The 27,665-nt window shown below is 42.4% G+C and overlaps 1 protein-coding gene across 4 annotated transcripts in view; it reads left to right on the plus strand.

The window, feature by feature from the left end:
• LOC127647329 (protein sidekick-1-like) overlaps positions 1–27,665 on the plus strand; it is a 474,624-nt gene that overhangs the window by 191,590 nt on the left and 255,369 nt on the right. For all 4 annotated transcript variants that reach the window (XM_052131502.1, XM_052131501.1, XM_052131503.1 and 1 more), the window contains exons 2-4: positions 21,109–21,268; positions 25,704–25,810; positions 27,163–27,310. In XM_052131502.1, the coding sequence (XP_051987462.1) occupies positions 21,109–21,268; positions 25,704–25,810; positions 27,163–27,310 (415 nt within the window). The remainder of the gene's footprint in view (positions 1–21,108; positions 21,269–25,703; positions 25,811–27,162; positions 27,311–27,665) is intronic.

Here is a 27,665-nt window from a genome sequence, read left to right on the forward strand (position 1 = left end):
CCAGAATAGTCGGCACGGACTTATCTTTGAGCAACAGTTTTCTGGCAAAGCCAGCATCATATTGAGATTTGTTCTCAAAACAGTCATCCTTAAAATGTACAGAACAAACGCTTAAGTTAACACTGCCGTGACTGGAACGTCCGCAAAAAATAAACTGCATCCATTTTTCCCTGACGTCTGGATCTTTCGGCAGCTTATTCAGAGGTTTTGTTTGACCACAGAAACAGCACATCTGTGTGGCATCGTAATTTTCCTGTGCACAAGTAGTCTCTGTCAGAGCTCGCTGTCCATCGACTGAACACTTGTGAGGCGCACGGCGATACGAAATGAGCGTAGTCTTGCGCTTAAAGCGTAGTTATCTTGTGCTGGAGGCGGTCATATGCAAACGCTGTTACGTCACTTCTAACCGACACGTCACTTCTAACCATGAATCCAGAACGAGCTGTATTTTGAGCTTGATTAAATAAATGATTCGTTTAGAATGGGGAGGACGTCTTAAAATATTAAACTTGCAGTTCGTTTTAATGATACAAAGACCTCTTATATACCAAAAGATCAAGGCAAATTTGGTTTCTCATGTCATGACCCCTTTAAATCACTCTACGACAACAGGTGAAAAAAAAAAAGATAATAAATTAAATAGAAAATATAAAGATATTATGATAATACTTAAAAAATAATCCAGTACCTCAAATCTGCTTAAGTTTTACACACATCTGATAAAGTTTTCTTTAAATAAAAATGTTTGATGTTCCACTATATTTTCAGAGTTTGGACATGAACTTTAATACCACCTACAGGTGGAATCTCCAGACTTTGTGATGAAAATAGATGTGGGACTGAAATGTCTTGGACCATTTTCTCAGGACATTAGCAAACTGTGCTTTGCGCCACTTTATTAACATACAATACCCCTACAGTTTGCACCCACACAGAGCCATTAAACACATTAAAGCATCTTTGTCTTAATGCTCATACTCTTGAGTCACTAGAAAAAGGAAGGATCTTGATATAATTATAATGACACGATCTTGGCTCGATCAATAGCTAAATAAAATGCACATCACAATATTCATTATTTGCTTATTTTAGTATAACCAGTGATATCAAACATACAGTATAAGACAGTCATGAGAATTTTCATGAAAACTGAGAGATTTTCTGCCATTATCAAAATTAGAATTATTATGCTAATTAATGGCATTTATTTGAATACTACAGAAGGCTGTTTGTAGATAGATGGCGTATGGTTATGGCATTGATAAGCAGGAGATGCTGTTTTCATTTCCTCAGTGGGAGGTGAAGGGCTGATTTGGCGCAGTTGGGCATGTTTCTTTTCCTTACCTTCATATTTTTGTGACGTAATGAAGCTAGGAAGCAAGTTGCAAGTTGACAATTAGTTTATTGACAGTCAAATTGAGAAGATAGGGGAAAAGTCCGGGGTGATGGTCTAGTGGCGCAGAGTCTCCAATGGTCAGATGATCGTGGTGAGAAGAGTGAAGAGAAGTGTTGAACAGACACGGCGAATCCGGGTAACAGCAAACAGGACACGAAACAGGGACAACGAGAGAACTGGACTGGAACTCTGAAGAGCGAACAACACCGGACATCACAAACAACGATCTGACAAGGAGATGAGAGAGTGGTGAGAATTTAAAGGGAATGGGAATGAGTAACAGCTGGTGAGAGGAGTGATTGCGGCAGAGCGCTAATCATGGTACAAACAACACGCCCACACATTCACGCACCCACACAACACACACTAAGAACAAGGCACGAGACAAGGAAGAGACATAGGATTAAATACCGTGACAGTACCCCTCCCCTAGGAACGCCTCCTGGCGTTCCCAGGCTCCCTTACCTGCCGATTGTAGTCATCGATAAGGGAGTGATCCAGAATGTCTCTGGCCGGTACCCAACCTCTCTCCTCCGGACCGTAACCTTCCCAGTCCACCAGGTACTGAAATCCGCGTCCCCTCCGTCTTGAGTCCAGAATACGGTTGACCGAATAAGTAGGTTCCCCGTCTACGAGTCGCGGCGGGGGGAACCGGAACCGGCGGGTTAATGCGGGAATAAAAGACGGGTTTTATTTTGGATACATGAAATACGGGGTGAATTCTCCTGTACGCTGGAGGAAGGTTGAGGCGGACTGCCACCGGACTAACGATCTTGGTGACAGCGAACGGGCCAATAAATTTAGGTGCAAGTTTATTAGATACGGAACGTAGAGGAATGTTCTTAGTAGAAAGCCACACTTTTTGACCAACGACGTATACGGGAGGCCTAGACCGGTGGCGATCAGCTTTGGCCTTGGTGCGTGACCCCACTTGGAGTAGAGTCTCCCGGGCCCTAGTCCAAGTGCGGTGACACCTCTGGACGAAGGCGTGAGCGGAGGGGACCGCGACTTCGGATTCCAGACTAGGAAAAATAGGTGGCTGGTAACCTACACTACACTCAAACGGAGATAGGCCCGTGGATGATACTGGTAACGTGTTGTGGGCGTACTCAACAAAAGACAGTTGCTGACTCCATGAGGAAGGATTCTTGGATACCAAACATCGTAACGTTCTCTCCAGATCCTGGTTGGCTCGCTCAGATTGACCATTGCTCTGGGGATGAAACCCTGAGGACAGACTAACAGTCGCTCCCAGTAATTTACAAAATTCTCGCCAAAATTTGGACACAAATTGGGGTCCTCTGTCAGAGACCACATCTGTCGGGAGGCCATGTAGCCGAAAGACGTGGTCAATGACAATCACCGCTGTCTCCTTGGCAGAGGGTAATTTGGGCAAGGGAATGAAGTGGGCCGCCTTCGAGAACCGGTCCACCACGGTTAAAACTACCGTGTGTCCCTGTGAGGGTGGGAGGGCGGTGATAAAATCTAGAGCGATATGGGACCAGGGTCTCGATGGCACCGGCAGCGGTTGAAGTAACCCGTCTGGGGGTCGATTGGAACTCTTACCAGTGGCGCAGACTGAGCAAGCCAAAACAAAACTGTGAACGTCACGAACCATCAAAGGCCACCAGAATCGTTGCTTGACTAAAAACTTAGTTCGATTAACTCCTGGATGACAAGCCACATTAGAACAATGTCCCCACTGAATAACGCTGGACCGTAACCCCTCCGGCACAAACAAACGGTTCGGTGGGCACCGAGCCGGGGCGTTACCCCTTCTAAGGCCGTCTTGACCTTCGATTCGATCTCCCATGTGAGTGTAGAGATGAATAGAGTCTCTGGTAAAATGCACTCGGGAGTAGACGGGCGTTCGGAGTGATCAAAAATACGTGATAAAGAATCGGGTTTGATGTTCTTGGAACCCGGGCGGTACGAGAGAGTAAAATCAAAACGACCGAAAAAAAGAGCCCACCGAGCCTGCCTGGAGTTTAATCTTTTAGCTGTGCGAATATATTCCAAATTCTTGTGATCGGTCCAGACGATAAAAGGTACCCCCGAACCCTCCAACCAGTGGCGCCATTCCTCCAAAGCTAACTTGACTGCCAACAACTCTCTGTTACCAATGTCATAATTACGTTCGGCCGAGGACAAGCGATGAGAAAAAACGCGCAAGGGTGTATCTTGTCGTCTGAAGGAGAACGCTGGGATAGCACTGCGCCTACCCCCACCTCTGATGCATCGACCTCCACCACGAACTGACGTGATGGATCAGGGGTTATCAGGATGGGGGCTGAAACAAAGCAACCTTTCAGTTTGGCAAACGCAGCCTCAGCTGCGTCTGACCACCTGAACGTTGTTCTGGGGGAGGTCAGGGCGGTCAGAGGTGTGGCTAGTTGACTGAAATTGCGAATGAAACGCCGGTAGAAATTGGCGAACCCCAGGAATCTCAGTAGGGCCTTACGAGACTCTGGACTTGGCCAATCTACCACAGCCTTGATCTTCTCAGGATCCATGCGCATTCCCTCAACCGACACGATGTACCCTAAGAAAGGAACAGACTGTGCATGAAAAGCGCATTTCTCCGCCTTGACAAAAAGCCCATTCTCTAGCAATCTCTGAAGCACTAGCCGGACGTGCTGCACATGTTCCTGGAGAGAAGAAGAAAAAATCAATATGTCATCCAGGTAAACATATATGAACTGATCAACCATGTCTCGCAGCACGTCATTGACGAGTGCCTGGAAGACCGCTGGGGAGTTGGACAAGCCGAACGGCATGACCAAGTATTCAAAGTGCCCCCTGGGGGTGTTAAAAGCGGTTTTCCATTCATCCCCCTCCCTGATGCGGACCAAATGATAAGCATTACGTAAATCCAATTTCGTGAAGATGGATGCTCCCTGCAACCTCTCAAAAGCTGAAGACATCAACGGTAGAGGATAAGTATTCTTTACCGTGATGTTGTTCAGCCCCGGTAATCAATGCAAGGTCGCAGAGATCCATCCTTCTTCCCCACAAAAAAGAATCCCGCCCCCGCTGGAGAAGAGGAAGGGCGGATGAATCCATTAGCTAGAGAATCAGAAATATATTTCTCCATAGCCTCCCTCTCTGGAATCGAGAGTGAATATAACTTGCCCTTAGGCGGAGATGTACCTGGCAATAACTCTATGGCACAGTCATAGGGACGATGTGGAGGGAGAGAAGCCGCCCGAGACTTACTGAACACCTCCTTCAGGTCCAGGTACTCCGCGGGCACGTTAGATAAATCCACCGCCTCTTCCTGAAAAACAGGGACAAAAACAGACGAACAGGCAGAAACAAGACAAGACTTATGACATTGAGTGCTCCACGCTGACACAGACTTAGACTGCCAGTCCACTTTAGGGTTGTGATGGGTGAGCCAGGGATGACCAAGGACGATGGGGGCAAGAGGAGTGTCCAGTATGTAGAAGGAGATGGTCTCGGTGTGATTGCCTGACGTGACGAGAGTGATGTCTTCAGTGGCTAGGGAAATGGTGGGAAGTTTCTGGCCATTGAGGGCGTGAACAGCGATCCGGTGAGTGAGAGACTTGAGGGGGACTTGGTGGTTGAGTGCAAAAGTGTAGTCCATGAAATTTCCTTCGGCCCCAGAATCCAGAAGTGCTCGACAGTCGTGACGGTGATTAGACCATTGAAGACTTACCGGAAGGAGGGTAGATGTGGATGAGGTCTTCTCGGCGGAGATCCCACCCGATAGTAGCCTCATACTTGCTATCGGGCGGATCCTTTTAAAGGACAGTTGTAGGCAAAATGTCCAGCACCACCACAGTACAAACACAGTCCCTGGGATCTCCGCCTTTCCTTCTCCTCCCGGGAAAGCCGGGCTCGACCCACCTGCATGGGCTCGGGATCACAGACGGGGCTGAACGCGTCCCCGCCTCCAGAACATTGACCGCCTAATCCTCTCAAGGGGCGGTTGGTTTGTACTCGCTGTTCCATTCTGGATAACCTTGCGTCCACTCTAAGCGCCAAGGCGATCAAATCGTTTAGCTTGGTGGGGAGATCCATGGCGTATATCTCCTTTTGGACGCGATCAGCCAGCCCATGCAGGAACATGTCCCACTGCGCCTCCTCGTTCCATTGGCTCTCCGCCGCTAGCGTCCGGAACTCGATAGAAAAGTCTGATACAGATCTCTCCCCTGACGCAAGTCGGCCAGCACTCTGGCTGCCTCTCTACCGGAGACAGCACGGTCGAAAACTCGCTTCATCTCCGCGGAGAGTGCTTGAAAAGAGGTGCAGCATTCATCTTGATTCTCCCACACCGCCGTTCCCCAAAGGGCCGCTCTCCCAGAAAGTAGCGTCAGGACAAAAGCGACCTTGGTTCTTTCATCACAGAATGTTCTGGGTTGTAAAGAAAAATGCATTGAGCATCGTGTTAGAAAAGCTCGGCAAAAATTAGGTTCACCTGAATATAGCTCTGGAACCGGTAGGCGGGGCTCCGACTGGGAGGGGGCGCTGGTGGTGGTTGAGGAATCAGCGGTGCGGGTGGCGCAGTGGGAGCTCGCAGAAGTTGAATTTGCTGGGTGAGTCCGGACACCTGCGCCACTAGAGCCTGGACAGCGCGAGCCGTGTCATTGAGATTCTTCTCCTGGTTCTCCATACGAAGTCTGCTGTTCATCACGAATTCTTCTAGGCTGTCTGAATTGTTACTCGCTGCTTCCATCTAGTGGTCAGATCGTTCTGTGACGTAATGAAGCTAGGAAGCAAGTTGCAAGTTGACAATTAGTTTATTGACAGTCAAATTGAGAAGATAGGGGAAAAGTCCGGGGTGATGGTCTAGTGGCGCAGAGTCTCCAATGGTCAGATGATCGTGGTGAGAAGAGTGAAGAGAAGTGTTGAACAGACACGGCGAATCCGGGTAACAGCAAACAGGACACGAAACAGGGACAACGAGAGAACTGGACTGGAACTCTGAAGAGCGAACAACACCGGACATCACAAACAACGATCTGACAAGGAGATGAGAGAGTGGTGAGAATTTAAAGGGAATGGGAATGAGTAACAGCTGGTGAGAGGAGTGATTGCGGCAGAGCGCTAATCATGGTACAAACAACACGCCCACACATTCACGCACCCACACAACACACACTAAGAACAAGGCACGAGACAAGGAAGAGACATAGGATTAAATACCGTGACAATTTTAGTCTGCTTGATTTGATCCTATCTGAATGAGAATTTGCAGAGGACTTGTTGGTATTCACAAAGACATCCTTTGCCACCACAGCATATAAAACAGAATGCGTCTCAAAGAGCAGTGTACAGTCATTGTGAATTCTTCTCCCTGCGTTTCATTGGGAAAACCTAAGGCACTTATGCTAACACAATCAAGAAGTGTCTTGGCCTTTTTCAACAAGATGGACAGTTCTAGTTCTAAACAAGCTGACAGCATTGAAGCTGTATTAATGTGACATATCTAATAATCATGCAATAAAGTTTACACCATTTTCATCTATTTTTAGTTAGTGTCATGTCATCTTCCCTTTTTCTATTTCAGAATGTTTGCTTTAATGCATGATACTATTGTTAGATATGTTAAGAACTTCAAACTCTCTGTATTTCATTTGAATCTCTGAAACTTTGTTTTAGTTTCTTTTTACTTTATTTTATTACTGACTGTTAACTTGTCTGGAATAATTACTTAAACATGAAACAGTGTTTCCTGCTTTAATTTATAATGATTGTATTAATACAGGATATTACATTTAAAATCCAGTAGAGTGTTTAATAAATCTTAGTTTTATATATATCACTATTGGTAATGAGAATCGTCTCAGGTTACTTAACTGTAACACCTGTTCCCTGATAAAAGCGGAACGAGATGCTGCGCAGATTTAGCGCTTTGGGAACAACTAAGTGTGACTAGCTGTGAGTATGTGTGCAACACGTCAATGAAATTGACCAGAATTTATAGCCTCTGCTGGTGACATCATTGGATAAATAGATACGTCACAGGTTCATCATCAGGTATTTTGTCTGATGAGCAGTCCTGGGGCATCCCAGTGTGGCAATGAAACACAGCATCTCGTTCCACTTTTATCAGGTAACAGGGGTTACAGTTAAGTAACCCAAGACGTTCCCTGTCAAAAAGCTAAATTTTGATGCTGCACTGAAAGGGCATGGACTGGACAAAGTCTGTGAAGTCTTTGTAAACGACTTTGAGTGTGACTGGATGTACAGTCGAGAAAGGAACCTTAGGCAGGTAGTCAGGATGAGGGTGCAAAATTGCTTTAGTCATTCCTGGGGAAAAATATAAACAGGCTGGCAAGACAGACAGAGCCTGTAGATCCCCAATTCTTTAGAGAAGTAATTGCCATAAGAAAAACAATCTTGAGAGTCAGAAGTTTATAAGATGATGACTCTAGATGTTCGAAGGGGGTCTCAACCAGACCCTCAAGGACTATTGCTAAGTCCCATGAAGTGATCCTGGTCCTAGCAGTAGGCATCAGTCGCATGGCTCCACGAACGAAGCGAGCGAGCAGAGGATGTCTCCCCAAGGGCACCCGGTCAATCAAGGTGTGTCAAGCCGATAGAGCAGCCAAGTAAACCCTGAGAGTGGCGGGGCATGTGCCTGCTGACAATTTTTCCTCCAGAAAGTCCAGAACTGAAGCAATCTAGCAGTTAACTGGATCTGCATTATGTGCACTGCACTTTTTATTGAACCATATATTGGTGTAACATCTTCTAGTAGAGTGAGCCTTAGCACTTGGTCTCGATAACTTCAGGTGAAAACCCAGTGTCCCTCAGTTGGTACCTTTCAGGGGCCAAACATGAAGGTTATACAGCTCGGGCCAGGGATGAAATATTGTCCCCTGCACCTGGGACAGACGGTCCCTCCTGTCCGGAATCGCCCAAGCCGTCGAGGAGAGACATTATCTCCGAAAACCATACCCTGTTTGGCAACGCGGCGCTATCAGTAAGAGGCAAGACCCTTGCTGGCGAACTCTGGCCAAGACTCCCAGGAGCAGAGAAACCAGAGGAAACGCATACAGGCACATTCTGGACCATGTATGTGCAATCGTGTCCAGACCCAGGGGGGCTGGGTGACTTAGAGAGAAGTAAGAGAGTTTGTTCCACTACCTCAAGGTGGAGTTTCCACTCCCACGTTGGTATTTTCTGTCTGGACAGTAAATCTGCTCACATATTCAGGCATCCAGGGATATAAACTGCTCTGATTGACAGGAGCTTGCCCTGGGCCCAAAGGAGAATCTGCCGTGCCAGTCTGTTGAGCTGGCGTGAACTAGACCTCCTTGATGGTTTATATAAGAGACTACTGCTGTGTTGTCCACCCGCACCAAGGAATGTTCAGAGGTTCAGTGTCCCCCTCGTGAACCGAAGAGGCGCCGAAGCACGCTTCAGGCTTACGAGATGGACCAGCTGGATCTGGGTAGAGAGCGAGCGATAGGGACGGACCTGTCTCGCTCCTCAGCCAGATCTGTGCGAGAGCCCCATGATGAAAGAATGCATGCTGGCTCTTGAAAATAAGCGAGACGAGTGCGAAGCATTTTGACTGTAAACAGATCTCAATGCTCACACCCTCCCCGCCCCAACTCAAGAGCAGCATGCTCTTCCCCCAAACACACACAAAAAAAGTTTTGTTTATCAGTCATTCTATTTCTTCTTTTTTTTTTTAAAGAAAAGAGAAAGAGAAAGGTTTCTGCGCACTGCCTGACAATTCTAACTCCTAACAGAGGAAAGTAGAAAGTTCTGACTGCACAACACACATAGAATGATCTGAAGACAAAAGATCTGACATCCAATGATGTTACCAGCAGAGGCTATAATTTCTGGTCAATTTAATTGACGTGTTGCACATGTATTAACAGCTCGTCACACCTAAAGTTGTTCCCAAAGCGCTAAATCAGCGCATCATCAAAGTGTAGCTTTTTGACAGGGAACGTAAAATTTCACCGGGATTTGTATCGACTCCTGAAGATTTGGTATTATTTCAACCCTCACACATGATTGTTTTAAAATATACATTTTTGCTGCTTAGTTTCCATAAATGGGCTGGTTGTACTGGGACGAGAGCTTTGACATGGGTGAATTCCAATTGAAAGTGAACATCCCTGTGCCCTACTCACTTCATCCCTATGCAACCCACCAGTGGAGAACTACAGTGCTAGCTTATGCCTACATTGTAAATCAAACTCATTGTTCATCTTACACATTATTTATTAGAAAATCCTGTTTTCCATGATATATCCCTCTCAAATCTTAAAATTCTAAATTATTTTCCCCTCATCGAATAAGAATTCCCAGCATCAGATAAGAATAATACTCACAATACAGTAGCTGCTAGCGAAAAAAGGATTGACATAATGGCAGGAAACTTTCTAACAATAGGTGCTTTGTGCCCCTGGTGAGGGCAGTTAAATTTCGTTGCACCGTTTCCTTGCCAATCTTATTGCTTTTTTATATTTACAACCAACTGTAAAGCTACTAACATTTTACAGGTTTAGGTTAGTGCTGTAAGAGTGAAATAAGATGCATGTAAAGCCTGGCACATACTTTAATGTTTCAGTTGAATAAAGAAGAATGAAAGAACCAAAATGCTTTTTTCGACTTGGAGCAGTTTTCAATCACAGCAGGAATTAAGAAATATTACTAATGAGATCTTTATAATGTCTCACTTGCTTCTCCAAGACAGCAATGAAATTAAATGGAGAAAAAATTGGGTTGAATTCATGCTTCTGTGATTTTTCTACTGAAAAAAATATCTCAGTAATCTCCCATGCATCTCCTCTAGTATTTCAGAGGAGATATCAACAATATCTCACACTGTGCTCAGATTTCCCAAGATACCAAAGTCCGCAAGCAAAACTCAGAGATGAACTCAATATTAACAAACATTTCTCATCAAATTGTTCCGAGACTAAATTATACGAGCTACACTGGTGGCCAAAGGTTTGGAATATTTCTTTGCAATTCTTCCCATAAGGCCTGCACCCCTGAGTCTTTTTCTCACCCCTGAGTCTATTTCTCAAACTAGAGACTCTGATGTACTTATGCTTCTTGTTTAGTTGAACATCTGGCCTTCCACAACTTTTTCTGACCTTGTTAGAGCCAGTTGTCCTTTGTCTTTGAAGACTGTAGTGGACACCTTTTTATGAAATCTTCATTTTTCTTTACATTTCAAGCATTGTATAGCCTTCATTCCTCAAAACAATGACTGACTGATGAGTTTCTAGAGAAAGATGTTTATGTTTTGCCATTTTTGCCCTAATACTGACCTTAAGACATGCCAGTCTATTGCATAATATGGCAACTCAAACACAAACACAAAGACAATGTTAAGTTTAATTTAACAAAACAAATAGCTTTCAAATGTGTTTGATATAATGACAAGTGATTTTCTATTACCAGATTATCAATTTAGCATGATTACTCAAGGATAAGGTTTTGGAGTGATGGCTGCTGGAAATGGGGTCTGTCTAGATTTTATCAGATATTTTTCAAATAGTGATGGTGCTGTTTTTTTACATCAGTAATGTCCTGACTAGACTTTGTGATCAGTGGAATGACACTTTGGTGAATTAAAGTACTAATTTCCTTGAAACAGCAAAATCTGTACATTATTCCAAACATTTGGACGCCAGCATATGCTAGGCACATTAATTTTATAGCTCTATACTTTTACTGTCTGCCAACAATGTACTCATATTTGACATTATTCAGGGGAAACATCTGAGATATTTTAATGCTTACAAAAATTGTAACTGAAAGCTCCATTAAGTTCTTGAGCAGTGAAAGAGCAATGCTCTTATGGGTGTGTGCTGTCGACTATGAGAATCAGTGTTCTTCTTGTCAACATGGCAAACAGTGAGCCATCCGCAGGTTTCAATGTTTTTTAATACTCAGTGAGATTGCCAAAGGGGGAAGCCTAGCCCTTAGGACACTATTTAGATTTAGTAGATTTAAACGCCTTAAAGGTGAGCAGATGTCAACCTGCTGTCATCATGCATGGCTACCCTTTTAGGTGCAGAACTGAGAGAGAAAGAGACAAGCCAAAAAGAAGGAATCGAAGGAAGAGGAGGCTTAATGTCAGAATGACTGAACATTTCAGTTGTAGCACAGTTGGAAATTAAACTTAGACTGTTTATCCACGATTATCAGTGCATTTTCCCTAATTTCCCTAAATTATTGATCTTAAAGGTGCAATCCCTCACGCATCAAAGAAAAGTTTTATAGATGTAATATTGAATTGAAATGTCATGTTTTATGAGGAAATGATGGCAATTACTGTTCTTCTATACCAACTTCTTTGCCAAAAATCCAGCTTTTTATTTGCCTTCTTTATGTAGACCTTCTGTAATATTGAGCAAAGTAATGCTGTCTTTTAAACATTTATATTTTATACCTGTATGGTATGTGAGTTGGAAGGCTAGGGCTGCATATCGATACAGTTTTCCTGATTTGATCACGATTCACAAGCAAATAATTTGGGTGTACTGTGTAATGTCCATTTTCCCCACATATAAAAACAATTTGACAGTTCTCAATACCAATTTCAATACCACAACAAAATTCTAACTAATTTGAGTTAAAAATTGTTTCAAGTAATCAGTCAGAAATAAGTGGCAAGTCTATTAGGCAACATTTGAACCGCAAGTCAGTGTGTTTTAAACAGTTACGTGGTTGTCTTGCTATCAACTGGTATGCCACATCAAAAGCTCAGTTTCTCACGGTGAAGAAAATAAGATATGTTCATATTTGTGTTATTTATGATTAATCCATTTACGATAAATTATTTACATATCTAGGGTCCGGATCTGGATGGAAGTCACACTAATCAGTTACCTGTGATTTAGAGACTTGAGATGAAGCTCCAAGATCGAACATGGCTTGCAGCAAGTGCTCCTCTACACTGACATATATTTTAAAAAACAAGGACATCTGGTTTCATGTGCAATGCTTGTTCTGTGTCCTTCATTCTAGAGACGACTATGCCAAACCCATAAAAAACCCATAAAACCATGACCATCTTCCCTCACCCTCAGATATTTCTCCATTGCTGTGACCTCAAGGACACTGTGTCTGCTTCAGCCATCACCTGGATTTTCACTGGCCCTTGGACTCTGTCCCTCTTTGACTCCTTTCATCTCTTTTTATAAGGCCTCATTGATATGCTTTGCAGCAGCTCTGCTGCATCTGTCTTCATTCCCCACCATGTGCTATACAGCAGGCCTGTGACCCTGTGACATCTCGTCCATTTAACAGAAACACTGCAATTCAGAAGCCTGTACATGTGGTAAATGGGTCAGGATGTGGATAAATAAGTCCAAAAAGAATCAATTGAAATCTGGAATTCGTTGTTTACAGATTCATTACAAATTACTTAATATCAGTCCAGTATAGGGCAATCACATACAATCGAAATCAGGATATGGTCATTATTAAACCACCAAAGGCTGCTAATAAATTGAATTTAAAAGTGAATTTACAGCACTTTGTTTTGTCTTATACATATTGACCACTCCAAGCATGTGTAGGTCTCATGAACCACATAAAGATAGTTCACCCCAAAATGTTTATGTCATATACTCACCCTCATGTTGTACCAAATCTCTTTGACTTTCTTTTTTTCTCTGTTGAACACTAAAGGAGATTCTAGGCGGAATGTCAGCCTTAGTCACCATTCACTTTCATTGCATCTTTTTTTTTCCATACAATGAAAGTAAATGGTGACTGAGACTGTTTTGCCTGTGAACTCCCTTAAAGAGTAACTTTAAAAGAAGGGCAAGGTTAAAAATCCCTGGCCTTATCTCTCAGCTCATTTCGTCTCAATTGTTTTTCTCTCACTTACATGTTCCAGGTAGTTTATATGCTGTATAATAGAGCCATTGCATGGCACAATTGACTTGTCTGAGCTTTAGAGAAAACACGGCAACGGCAGTGATAGAAGTAAGATTCAATGCACCCTGGTGTCATGCCTCTAAGTTGTCCTTTTTTAAAATCAAATCTCAGAGTCTTTCTTGTGTGAAGCGTGGCAAAATCTGTAGATGGGGGATTTAAAGGTTTCACGCTGGTTGTATTTGGTTCTCTTGCTCTGTGAGGTTCTGTGAAAGATGTGCCCACCTTTGTAGAAATGTGTTGTGATATCCTTTGAATGATTGCGTCCGTTTGTTTGCGCACACTGAGGAATGAGCATGAATAGGCGTCTCTATCACACCGCCTGTGATATATTTACAAACACATATAACACATCTTACATGACTTGGATTTTGGAAAATTATTTTGTGTATTTTTCTGAATTTGTGAAATTTTAAAATCTATATAACTTCTTGGTCATGTGACCTAGTGATGTCAGACCTCCTGTAATGCATTCACACACCTCTGTCACACGTCTTAAATGACTTTGATTTTGGAAATATGATTTTGTGTATTTGTTTTTGAATTTTTGAATCAAATCCATATAACTTCCCCATCATGTTACCTAATGATGTCACACCACCTGTAATATTTTCACAAACACCTATATCACATCTTACATGATTTGGATTTTGGTTTAAAATTTGTATTTTTTATTAATTAAAATTTCTGACATATTTAAAAAAAATAGGCCAGACTTCAACATATGTTACCAGCATGCCTACCTTAATGAATCATGGCAAAGCACTTGTACTACCCACTAGGCCACATCTCAGCCTGCTTTGCTGTTATTTAATTTGCAGCAATCAACAATTTGAATAAGTTACCATAACTTGTTTGAATGATGCCTGACGTGGGATTTCAACCCATGCTCTTGGTGTTGCCAAGACCCTGCTCTACAGGACTTACACCAAATGACCTGGAATGACATCTGGATTACTAACTCAAAGGACAGTTTACCCACAACTAATACTTCTGTCATTAATACCATTGTATGCTCATGTGAAACCCTTAATATTGTTCTTGTTCCATGTTACACAGAAGTTACTTACATGCAAGATATTTAGCTGAATATCCAAGCGGATGTTTTCCATACAATAAAAGCAGATGCTGGTGGATGTCATGCTCCAAACAGGAAGCAAAAGAGTAATACTCAGTTGTCATTATAACTTGTACAAAAGTCACTAAAGCTAAATAATACATACAGCATATAAATTTGAGTGAGGAACTGATAAAAATACAGGTTTTAATTAATTTAAAATCCAATGTAAATAAGTTTCACTACGTTTAAAATGGTCTCATTCACACGAGGATCAATTGTTCCCTTTCGATTACAGTCGCTCAACATTGCGTCGCAAGGTTGAGCTGAAAGGCTTCGAGGAGGATCTTGCTCCAGCATAAACCCTGTAAACCCCTCGGTCTCCCAATGCAGCATCCTCGCCCCTGCAGTACACCCATGAGGATCTCCGGCCCTCCATCAGAGCACATAGTATTATTAAATTTGTCAGATCTGATGAAGGGGATGATGCTATGTCCATTGCAGCATCTATGGGTGAGTGGTCAGGCCCGATGATGGAGGACGTCTGGTGAGGGTGAAGATTATACACACACCACTGAAACTGAGCTGCTTTGCATCCTCTCATGGGCGGTCGAGTAACTCAGCTCACAGTGGTTCCCTCCAGTCAAGATCTCGCCTGGATGAATAGTTCCTACAGTCCAGCCAGTAGCGTCATTCCAGAGGTCCATGCGGAGCTCACAAAGACGTGACGCACGCCCTACTATGCGCTCACTCGGGTCAGAGAGTCTGCTTCTTTCATGTTGTTCAATTGGATAACAACAGTAGTAGCTTACGTAAATCTTCAGGGCAGAATCCGATTGCTGCCAATGTTGAGCCTGACATGTCGCCTCCTCCATTGGAGTGAGCACCTCTTCCTTTCCTTACATGCCACAAACATCCCAGGCTGCCTGAACTGCAGTGTGGATCTGATGTCCCACCAGGGAGCTATGCCTGGGTAATGGATGATTTATTCTCAGACAGTCTTGAGGATTTGCCTCATGGGAGACATCCCACTGTGCCCTATGTTACTCCATTTCCCAAGCCCTGCCAGGGGTGGATACCACGGCTCACAAAGTATGAATTTTCTTCGGTACGCCTCCTCCATTCTGTCATCTGCAAAATTCGAGAGGACAGGGAAGTGGTTCTACTGGTTGCACAGAAATTGCCCAATCAGTCATGGTTTCCGGAGATGGTAGAGCTACTGGTCGGCCTCCCTTGGAAAATACTGCTGAGGAAGGATCTCCTCTCTCAAGCACAGGATACAATCTGACCTCCCCAGCTCTAGAACCTGCACGCTCTTAATGGAGCCCATCAAACGTGCCAGGATTAGCTTGATCAGTGTTTGAAAATTGGTGATCTTCACATGGCAAAGACCCAGTGAATTGCTCATTAACTAAGATCCTTATGTTCCTCCAAAAGTGGATGGATTCAGGTCTCACCCTGTCGAAGCTTAAGGTCTATGTAGAGACTATCTCTGCATACCACGCCCGGAGACTGACTCCTATAGGCAAACATGATCTAATTATAAAGTCCCTCAAGAGAGCAAGGCACCTAAACCCTAGTCACTCTGCTACAGTTCCAACCTGGGACCTGAATCTAGCGCACAAGACCCCCGTTCGAGCCTTTAGAATCTGAGCTACGTGTGTTCTCTCTAAGGACCACACTCCTGCTGGTTCTAGCCTAAGTTAAACATGTGGGTGATAAGTAAGCACTGTTGGTAGGAAGCTCATGTCTGGAGTTCGGGCTGGGCCTTTTGAAGGCCACATTCAAACTCAGAAAAGGATGCATGCCTAAAATTGTATTCATGCCCTTCAGGGCCCAGGTTTTCCACCTACAAGCTTTCTTTCACCTTTAAATTTAATTTGGATGAGGAGCAGATGCTGCAGTTGTTATGCCCGGTGCGGGCAATGCATATTTATGTGGATCTTACCCGTCAGTTCAGACTGTCAGACCAGCTCTTTGTTTGCTTTGGAGGATGCACAAAAGGCATGTCTGTCTCCAAACAAAGACTCTCTCATTGGATTGTCAATGTGATCGCCCTCGCCTATGAGTCACAGTGTGTGCGATGCCCCATTGGTGACTAGAAGCATGGCCTCTTTATGGGCATGGGTAAACAGTGTGTCCTTGCAGGACATATGTTTAACAGCAGGTTGTTCTTTGCAAAGTCCATTTGCCAGGTTTTATAACCTAGGTGTGGCCTCTCTCTCTTCATAGGTCCACACTGTCTAAGAGAGCTAATTGTACCAACACTCAGCAGATGAGCCCAGGCTGCACTCCTTGTCCCTCAGTCGAAAAATTCTGAGGAAATTGTGGTTTCGCACCTACTTTTATTGGCCAATTGCATGCCTAAAGGGACATGGCTGAAACACCATTGGCAATTTTAGAATTGCCATAATTGTACAGAGAACTAGGTTGTTGAGAAAGACATTTCTAACCAAGTAACCAAGATGATTTTCTTTCCCTCTTTCCTATGGCATTTGAGTGCTCTGCAATCATAGCTGTACAAATTCAACTGTTTAGACTTTATATTAATGTATAAGTACATAGGTAAGTAAGTAATGAGTTATTCAAAGTAAAAACATGTTGTTACTGAAAAATTTAATACATTCTTAAAAAATACACTAAATCATATTACCAAAATCCAAGTCATGTAAGATGTGTGTCATATGTGTGTGAATGTGTGTGAATGCATTACAGGTGGTCTGACATCACTAGGTCAAATGACAGGGAAGTTATATGGATTTGAAATGTACAAGTCAAGTCAAGTGGTTTTTATTGTCTTTCAACAATATACAATATATGGTACCTCTTGCCAGACGGCAGGAGGGTAAAGAGTTTGTGTGAGTGGTGTGTGGGGTCGTCCACAATGCTGGTTGTTTTGCGGATACAGTGTTTTTTTTAAATGTCAGTACACAGTGAAACGAGACAACGTTCCTCCAGGACCATGGTGCTACATAAAACAGGCACAAACACAGAACCACATGAGACTACACATACTAAATAACATACCTATATAAAGTGTACGTGCAAACGTGTGCAAAATTATTGACAGTACAATAAATTACTAAAAATGAACAGGACAATATGCACAGTGAGAGACAGTGAGAGACACAGAGACCAGTACACAGAAGTGCAAAAAGATGACAGTTTCTATAAACGTAAACATAACATACTATGAGATAGTGTTCTATGCACATAGCAGTTATTGAGGTAGCAGACAGTTATGAAGTGACAGTAATTAAAGTGAAACTCAGGACACGTGTGTGTGTGTCAGTCCAGTCTCTGAGTGTTGTGGAGTCTGATGGCTTGGGGGAAGAAGCTGTTTCACAGTCTGGCTGTGAGGGCCCGAATGCTTCGGTACCTCTTGCCAGACGGCAGGAGGGTAAAGAGTTTGTGTGAGTGGTGTGTGGGGTCGTCCACAATGCTGGTTGTTTTGCGGATACAGTGTTTTTCGTAAATGTCTTTGATGGGAAGAGAGACCCCGATGATCTTCTCAGCTGTCCTCACTATCCTCTGCAGGGCTTTGCGGTCTGAAACGGTGCAAGTCCCAAACCAGGCAGTGATGCAGCTGCTCAGGATGCTCTCAATAGTCCCTCTTTAGAATGTAGTGAGGATGGGGGGGTGGGAGAGGTGCTTTCCTGAGCCTTCAAAGAAAGTAGAGACGCTGCTGGGCTTTCTTGGTAATAGAGCTGGTCTTGAGGGACCAGGTGAGGTTCTCGCCAGGTGAACCACAGAGGAGCCGTCGATGTTCAGTGGAGAGCGGTTACTCTGTGCTCTCCTAAAGTCAACAACAATCTCTTTTGTTTTGTCCACATTCAGAGACAGGTTGTTAGCTCTAAACCAGTCCATTAGCCACTGTACCTCCTCTCTGTATGCTGACTCATCGTTCTTGCTGATGATACCCACCATGGTCGTGTCATCGGCAAACTTAATGATGTGGTTTGAGCTGTACATTGCTGCAGAGTCGTGAGTCAGCAGAGTGAACAGTGGACTGAGCACACAGCTCTGGGGGGGGGGGGGGGCCCAGTGCTCAGCGTGGTGGTAGTGGTGGTGGTGGAGATGCTGTTCCCGATCCAGACTGACTGAGGTCTCCCATTCAGTAAGTCCAGGATCCAGTTGCAGAGAGAGGTGTCCAGGCCCAGCAGGTTCAGCTTTCCAATCAGGTGCTGAGGAATGATCATGTTGAATGCTGAGCTGAAGTCTATGAACAGCATTTGAACATATGAATCCTTTTTATCTAGGTGGGTGAGGGCCAGATGGAGGGTGGTGGCGATTGCGTCGTCTGTTGAAAGGTTGGGATGATACGCAAACTGCAGTGGGTCTTGTGAGGGGGAGACTCTCGAAGCACTTCATAATGATGAGTGTGAGTTCGATGGGACTGTAGTCGTTGAGGCAGGACACTGAAGACTTCTTTGGCATGGGGACAATGGTGGTGGCCTTGAAGCACATTGGAACGACTGCACTGCTCAGAGAGATGTTGAAGATGTTGGTAAGAACATCTGCCAGCTGGTCTGCACATCCTCTGAACACCCTGCCAGGAATGTTGTCTGGTCCAGCAGCCTTTCTTTGGGTTGACTCTACGTAGAGTTTTCCTCACATCAGCCGTGGTAATACAGAGCACCTGGTCGTTGGGAGGAGGGGTGGTCTTCCTCACCACCATGTTGTTCTGTGCCTCAAATCGAGCGTAGAATTCGTTCAGCACATCTGGAAGGGAGGCATCTTTGTCACAGGCAAATTATGTTGTCCTGTAGTTGGTGATGGCCTGGATGCCCTGCCACATGCGCCGTGTTCTTCCTCTCTGAGTCGCACTCACACCAATCATCATGAAGTGCTTCAAGAGGCTTGTCAAGAGGCACATTAAGACCCAGCTGCCCCCCTCACTAGACCCTCTGCAGTTTGCGTATCATCCAAACCGTTCAACTGACGACGCCATCACCACAACCCTCCATCTGGCCCTCACCCACCTAGACAAAAAGGACTCATATGTTCGAATGCTGTTCATAGATTTCAGCTCAGCATTCAACACAATAATTCCTCAGCACCTGATTGGAAAGCTGAACCTGCTGGGCCTGGACACCTCCCTCTGCAACTGGATCCTGGACTTCCTGACTGGGTGACCTCAGTCATTCCGGATCGGGAACAGCATCTCCACCACCACCACACTGAGCACTGGGGCCCCCCAGGGCTGTGTGCTCAGTCTACTGCTGTTCACTCTTTTACAGACATTTACAAAAAACACTGTATCCGCAAAGCAACCAGCATTGTGGACGACCCCACACACCCCTCACACCACTCATACAAACTCTTTACCCTCTTACCATCTGGCAAGAGGTACCGAAGCATTCGGGCCCTCACGGCCAGACTGTGTAACAGCTTCATCCCCCAAGCCATCAGACTCCTCAATACTCAGAGACTGGACTGACACACACACACACACACACACACACACACACACACACACGTGTCCTGAGTTGCACATTAATTACTGTCACTTTATAACTGTCTGCTACCTCAATAACTGCTATGTGCATAGAACATTATCTCATAGTATGTTATGTTTACGTTTGTAGAAACTGTCATCTTTTTGCACTTCTGTGTGCTGGTCGGCACTGCACTGTCTCTCACTGTGCCTATTGTCCTGTTCATTGTTAGAAATGTATTGTACTGTCCCGTACTTTTTGCACATGTTTGCACGTGCACTTTATATAGGTATATAGGTATATATAGGTATTTTATATAGGAATTTGTTTAGTTGTGTTGTCTCATGTGGTTCTGTGTTTGTCTTATGTTGTTTTTATGTAGCACCATGGTCCTGGAGGAACGGTGTCTCGTTTCGCTGTGTACTGTACTAACTGTATATGGTTGAAACGACAATAAAAACCACTTGACTTGAGGTGAAATCAGTTAAGGCAAACATTCCCACTGAATTACATTTTCAAAAACATGCTGGTATTGTAGCTGACATTACAAAAGCACACTATTCAGTATATGGGATGAATCTCTCCTTACACCTTAAATTTCTTTCCATTGTCGTTTTGGTTCCCATACTGGCCTGATTGTTGGTGTTAACATGTTTCCATCACAGATTTTCTGTAGGTCTTAAAAAGTGCTGCATTCAGTTTCCTCAAGTAAAGACCTTTGGAAGTTTTCAAAAGTCTTTTTTTTTTCTTCTTGTTTAGTCTGTGCATCAGTGTAAAACTCAAATATTTTTAATTTACCTTTGTGTATGAGCAAAATAATCTTTACATTTCAGCATCTAAAACCAGCAAGTGTTTGACATTTTTGCTTATGTTTTTTTGTAGTTCTTAAAAGAAAAGATAAAAACATTAATGTACTACTTAACCTCTGTCTGTCTCTTATTGGTCTGAATATATTAAATATAGTTTCCTATTTATTTAAGCATAAAGCACTGGCCTTCAATACTTGATTATATGAAATTATGCTGTCGCAATTTTTTTTGCATCCCTGTGTAAAAGTCCTTTCCCAGTAATTACAAATGACTGGAAAGGTCATGGAAAAAGTAATGGAAATTCATTGGTTGAAAAGTGTGGGAACCCTGCTCATCCAAAACGGGTAGACCACAGGCCCCCATCTCCCACAGAGCACTCTTGGTCGATGTAATTTGAAGAACCGGTGAAGAGATGATCTTGAATATTGACTTAATTTTTGAGGTGTCTGCCTTAGGTCAGGATAGCATTACAGGGAACTGCCATAATTTATAACTGTACCCTTTCATGTCTGTCTGCAGGTGATGTGGCCCCGTACTTCAAAACTGAGCCGGGACCTCCGGAGATCCACCTAGAAGGGAACCGTCTGGTCATGACCTGCCTGGCGGAGGGGAGCTGGCCTCTGGAGTTCAAATGGATGCTCAACAACATGGATATCACAGCCTTCTCCCCTGAGTACAAGTGAGAGCCAGCTTTCATCTTAAAGCTTTCTGGAGATGAAAAACTCAGAACTGTCTCAAGGTTACAAAGGATGGATAAAGCACAGGCTCACAGTTAATATTAGAGACACGATCCAACACCCTCCAGCATTTCAATTTTCCTATGTACAAACAGTGCCTTTACTTACTGGCTCTTAGTAAGAACTAGGGTCAGACATTAACAGGAGCTTAGGACAAAAAATGCTACTGAAAGTTAAAAAAAAAAAAAATACACCCAAAATTTGGGGTGAAAAATGCCCCAAAAGTTTCCTTATTCTATTCTAGACCAATCCACAAAATCATTAAATAATCAAATTATCAATAATATATTTATTTAAATTAATCATTAATTTTTACAAAATTAATAAAATTGAAATATTTGACAAAATGATGATGCATTTGCTTTATTTCACTGCTAGGAAACATGCCCTAAAAAAAAACTCTGGGGGAGAATATGTCTTATTTAAAAGAAAAGAACATTTATGACACTGGTGGCAGTTACCCAAACAATATTTTATCCTTAATGTAGTTTATTAAAGATCCATTTCAGGAGTCTTTCTCATAATAATCTTCAACACACTTTTTTTTTCTTGCCTGTGCACAACTCGCCACAACCATATCAGGGTGTTGTGGGTGATTGCCAGGGTGTGTTGCTAAGCAGTTACAAGGATGTTCTGGGTAGTTGCTAGGGCATTACTAGGTGGTTGCTACAGGAGGGTGTTGTGGATTTTTGATAAGCAATAGTAATAGTTATGAAAACACTTAAAAATTAGAGAGAATTATTAAAATATTATGGAAAAAACTACAGTAATTGCAAGGTAACTACGTTCCACAACTACCCCAAAAACTTTAGAACTATTGTTTGTTGGCATGCAATTACTGGTAATTCTTTCAGAAAATGCAAATCTAGTTTTTGTTTGCAGTGTTAAATGTTTCAAATGTTTCCAACAGGCAGTTGTCATACTATAATCAAGAAATGAAATGACTTTAAAGTCCCATGGTTTCAAATAATTTTCAATTAAGTTTTCTTAGAGAAACTCCTCTAGTTTATTTTGCAGTTCATTTAATCAACGGTACAATTTTCTAGTTGAGCTCTCTCCATGCAGAATGTTTAATTTCTCAATAATGATAGCCTCTTAAACTGACCTTTTTTAATCAGCATACAGCCTCTGTAGCACTCAGCCTTTTCTCAGACATGAGGATTGTTAAAGCTGCTGAAGAATTGGCCCTGCGGGTTCCTGCTGTCTTAATAGAAGTGTCTGCCGCTCTGCCTGCCTATCTCTTTACAGGCGAATAATGCACTCATTCATTTTACCTCAAGTGCCCTGCTGACACCTGATTCTCAGTTAGAGTCAATTTTTGCATTAGATGTTTTGATTTATTCTCCATTTCTGAGTCATATACATGGTAAAGTATCTGCTTCTTATCTTTGCTCCTCCCTGTGTTAAAGGTTTTCATGGAAAAAATGTATGTTGTCCAGTTATAGAATTGGTGTGCTCTAATTGGTATTGCTTTTCCCATTAGCTTTCATCACCTAAGCAGCATGCATCGAGCTCCTGTGGTATTGCTATTGAGTTCCTCTGAAAGAGAAAGCCACTTCTGAGATTCACAATCCCACTGGGCGGCATTTTCAGGGACGTAAACAGATTTGGCTAAATAGTGCGCAACAGTGCATTAGTCATGTGTTCAGCACATTTGGAAATGCCAACAGATTTGAATACCCCTGCATTCGCCACCTTTGCTTTTTGTCAAAGTGGCCTTTTGGCTGAAATCTGATATTCTTCATTACAGAGCAGAGCTGGTTCCTCTGTGCCATTTTGATGTGGTAGGTTCATTCTAATGTGCAGGCTGGCGAAAAATGGCTAGTTGTGGCTGCGAGGGTAAACCATTGTAGCGTCTGGAGGAATCAGTGAAGGATAATCATTAACTCAGCCGGTCCCGAACAATAAAGAACCCACTGTTAAAACTCCCCTAATTACTGCAATAGCACCGACTAGTCTCCACAGCACAATGCGCTATTGACATAGAGACAAGGAACTATTGACAGGAAATCCTCGTGACTGCTAAGCCCCCCCTTTCCCATATGACTCGCCTCACACCGCATGCTTTACCATGTGAGATCTTGAACGTAAAAATGTGTGTGTGTGTGTTTTTCAGTTTTAAACTTAGAAATGTATGTCTAATGAAATATGTTTTAATCCCTGTGTGTTTATTTGTCTGATGATAGATCAAAACTAGTTGAAATTAGTTTAGTAGTGTAGTAAAACCTGTTATAGTTAATAAGGTGATCTTATATTTAATAGCCTAACAGTGTATATCCACGTCTAAGTGTACCAAGTACATCTTTCTTGGTATCAAATTAAACCTTACGATTTGTCCTAGCCGAAAATAAATATAAGATCACCTTAGAATGGTATTTTGGCTATGTTTACCATCTTTTGAGTCATTCAGCCCAAAATCTCTTACCGTCATAAAACCGGTCATAAACATGCAAATGAGCCTTGACGGGACAAAGGAATCATTCTCCTGCCCAAAGAAAGGAGAATTTTACGACCTCCAAAGGAATGTTAGAGAGGGCTGACGCTCACTCAATCCTTACTGAGAAGGAGAAATGAACCCTTTTTAATCCCATATATCCTATATATATATATATCCCTGTGATAAATGTATTAACATGTATCTAATGTTCCATCTCAGGATTTTCCTAAATGTTGTTTGATCTATGTTTTCTTGCAAACTCTAATGGATTAATGTTTCAGACTTTGCATACTATGGTTAACCGAAATCATATGTGTGTCATATTTGGTCTCCATAACTTGGTATTTTGAAGATTGAAATGACTGTGTACGTGATATATCGATAAAAAACATCATATTAGTATTACAAGAATATTTCCTAGTTCTAAGAGGAACACTCTTAGAACAAAGGGCAATAAACCAAATTCCCGCCTGGAACTTCCACTCTTCTTATTGGTCGAGCCAATGAGAGGTGGGACCCGTTTTCGAAGGGTATAACTTGCATCAACACTGGCCTTTCGATCTCTTCCTTTTCAACTCTCTTTTGCTGCGCTCTTCATCCTCGCTTACTTCAACCCTCTTCTCCCGGACCTCTTCAAGCCATCTTACATCTCTCATTTCTTCTCCCGATCTTCGGCAACCCTCCGGAACACTCGCCAACTATTCAACAAGTATTCCTAAGACGCTTCGAACTTCTCGGAACAACCCTTCAATTCCTCTTCAAGTGAGTTTCAACTCCACGCGCTGGGAACACCAAACCGAAATCCTCCATCTCACGGACGCCCCAAGGACACGGCATACACGCAGTCTTAGCCACATGCAAAGGCCTATTTGTGCAAGTATTTCCATTGAAATTCAAATGCATCACAGTGTGTAATTTCCTTGCTGGCTTCAAAGGGTTAATTGTTGTAATAAGTTTGCCATACCTCTAATAATTCTTTACTTTCCCTTACTGCATTTATTTTGTTTATTTTATGTTTATTCTATGTTACATGTATGTTTGTCAAGTGTAGTGATATATCATAGTGCCTTGTATTAAAATCAATTATACGTGTAATTGCCTGTGTTTGTTGGTCATAAAACAAAGCCTCTTTAATGTGCGATTTTAAGCTATGAGCTGATATTATCAAAGTAAGTTAACGTGCTTTTGATGAGTGAGCTTATAACTAGGAATAACCCCTCTGGAGAATTGATCAAAAGTACCAAATAAAGTGGTTCAGCGGACGAACTGACTGGTTGCGGTAGCCTACGGGTCAATTCCATTGAGGTGTTATTAAAATTAATATAGCCTGCCTGCATATGATGTATATTCCTAATTAATCATAATTTGTTGTGTTTAATTATCTATATATATTTGAAGGCAGACTCTTGGACTATATAAGCCCTTTTTGGGGCGTTTTTGTATGTTTTGTATCTGGGTCAACCCGTATGATTAATCATTGATTACGATCATTAGTATTAGTCATACATTCCCCAAACCTGACCTGGATACCCTACACCATTTCAACTCTTCTAAATGGGAACACATTTGTGTCTAAAACCTCCAGACTATGTGAATTTGTTGGCGTACAGCATTAGAATCTGGCTGTGTGGAAAATGAAAAATAAATAATGGGAATTCAAACAATGTAGAATGAATTTAGAATGATGTGGAATAGTATAATATTTATTTGTTCTCCATTTCTCTGTTTCTATTGAGCGTTTTTAAGACTGTGAGTCAAGTTTTAGTCTAAAAATCTAAAATAAAACTGTGTGAAGTTGATAGCAGTAGGGAACCTTTGTGTATGCTTTTGTTGTAAAATTGATTCAATTACATGATTTAGAAGTTTTGAATGATGTAAACAGCATAATGAAATCTATTCTTATTTATTTTTACCTATCTCTCTTTCTCTGTCTCTTATAGGTACACCATCTCCTCTCTGCAGCGCTCCAATATGGGTGTTTACCAGTGTGTGGTGAGAAACAGGATGGGTGCTCTGCTTCAGAGACGGTCAGAGATTCAAGTGGCATGTGAGTTTTTATAGAGGTTTTGGAGTGGAGATGAGTTTGATCCATATGTTTATGTTACATAACCATGCCACAACACTGCTCGCATTAAGAAAACATAAATTCCAAGCAATGTCCTCACTAGATCCCTACTGTTCTTTTGTTCCTGCTATCTCTTTTTCTCTCTACCATCCTCAATGTGCTTTGTTTGCATTTCGATCCCAGAAATGAGCTGTTTTAAACACTTTAAAGCCATTTGAAAACTGCATCGCTGGAATTATGTCTCCAAATTCAAAGCCAATGCTGTAGGCATTCCTTCGTTCTGCATGGTGATGCAATCTTGCGCTGCAGTGTGCCATGAATAAATGTTGTTGATTGAACACCTTTGCAGTTTTTGTCCAAACCCTGATATGTTATAAATACCTCTATGAAGGGTAGAGATTTCAATATTTTGCCCTTTCTAGTAGATAGGAGATGGACTTGCATGCCACTTGTTTACATTGAAAAATAGTTGCCCAACAAATTTCCAAAGATGGCCACCGAGTGGACTGACTTGCCTTGAAAAGGACTTTGACAATAATCAAAAGAGAGTATAATTTACCATGTTTTGCACACCTTTTGTAATGTACAAACTTTGACTCATTGATAGAATTTTTTTAAAAGTGAATTTATTATTAATTTGTACATCTACCTGGGTGCCGACATGGTTGCATGATGTCCCGCACCTGCTTCTTGTAGAAATTGGATTTGAAGTTCTTTGCATGACTTTCCAAGTTGGAAGTCCAACTTTATGGGGAATTCCATTGCATTTTTCAACTTTCTGAGATTAATCGAATTCAGCCAAACACTAACCCCTTTAATAGTCAATTGAGCATTTTTGGCCATTGTGTCAGGTCAAGCACTGTTTTTTGAGTTCACATTTTGCACAATCGTTGTATTTTTAAGACGTTTTGTCAGGAGTAAGGAAAACCAGAAATCAACCTTATTGAATAGGTGTCTGGATTGTGCAATTTCAGATCATTAAACAGAATGAAAAAATAATGATTGTTTTCAAACAAATTTCCTGAACTTTCTGCCCCCTTTTCTGCCATTGCTTTCCCATCATCGTGCCCCAAAATCAAGCCATTGGTTAAGCCATGGTTGCTATGTTGTGCTGATCGGCTACATAGCCACAGTGTTCACACTATTTGAGGAAATCTACCTACCTACGTATATTAGATGGGATACGAGAAAGTATGTTAATATTAAATAAATTGCACACTTTAAGACCAATTAGATATTGAGGCAACCCACCAATTAGTCAATCTAGGAAATATGTAATCTTACACATCCCTACTTTAAGCATGTATATAAGACCGCCAACTCTCTCTTTTCAGATATGGGTGACTTTATTGACAACGACCAAAGAAAGACAGTGACACAGGGCAGGGCGGCCATCCTTAATTCCCCAGTAGTCAGCTGCTTCCCGCGGCCACAGGTGACATGGTTCAGGGATGGCTACAAGATCATTCCCAGCAACAGAGTGTAAGTAGAGCTTAATTTATTTTCTAATATTTAAACGCTGCCCACAACGTCCATTCATTAGGAAAGTTCTGGGTGACCCGGAGGGTAACTGAATTTTAATCAAAACAACCTTCCGTTATTATTTCTTTTCACAAAAATGATGTTGCTCCATGATTTTTCAATAAAAATAGTTAATGTTTTTTAACCTTGATACATTTTGTGACCAGAAAAACGCACAATATACCTAAGGGGTGCCTTTAGCCCCGTTGTACCCTATTTATCCTTTTTGAAGCTTGACAGCTCCTGCTCACTATAAACTGTAATTCTATGGAATAGAGCTGCTTAAAATACATATTTTTATTCTCCCAGAAAAGTA

This window comes from Xyrauchen texanus, chromosome 8 (genome assembly GCF_025860055.1).
Source record: "Xyrauchen texanus isolate HMW12.3.18 chromosome 8, RBS_HiC_50CHRs, whole genome shotgun sequence".
Classification (NCBI taxonomy): Eukaryota; Metazoa; Chordata; class Actinopteri; order Cypriniformes; family Catostomidae; genus Xyrauchen; species Xyrauchen texanus.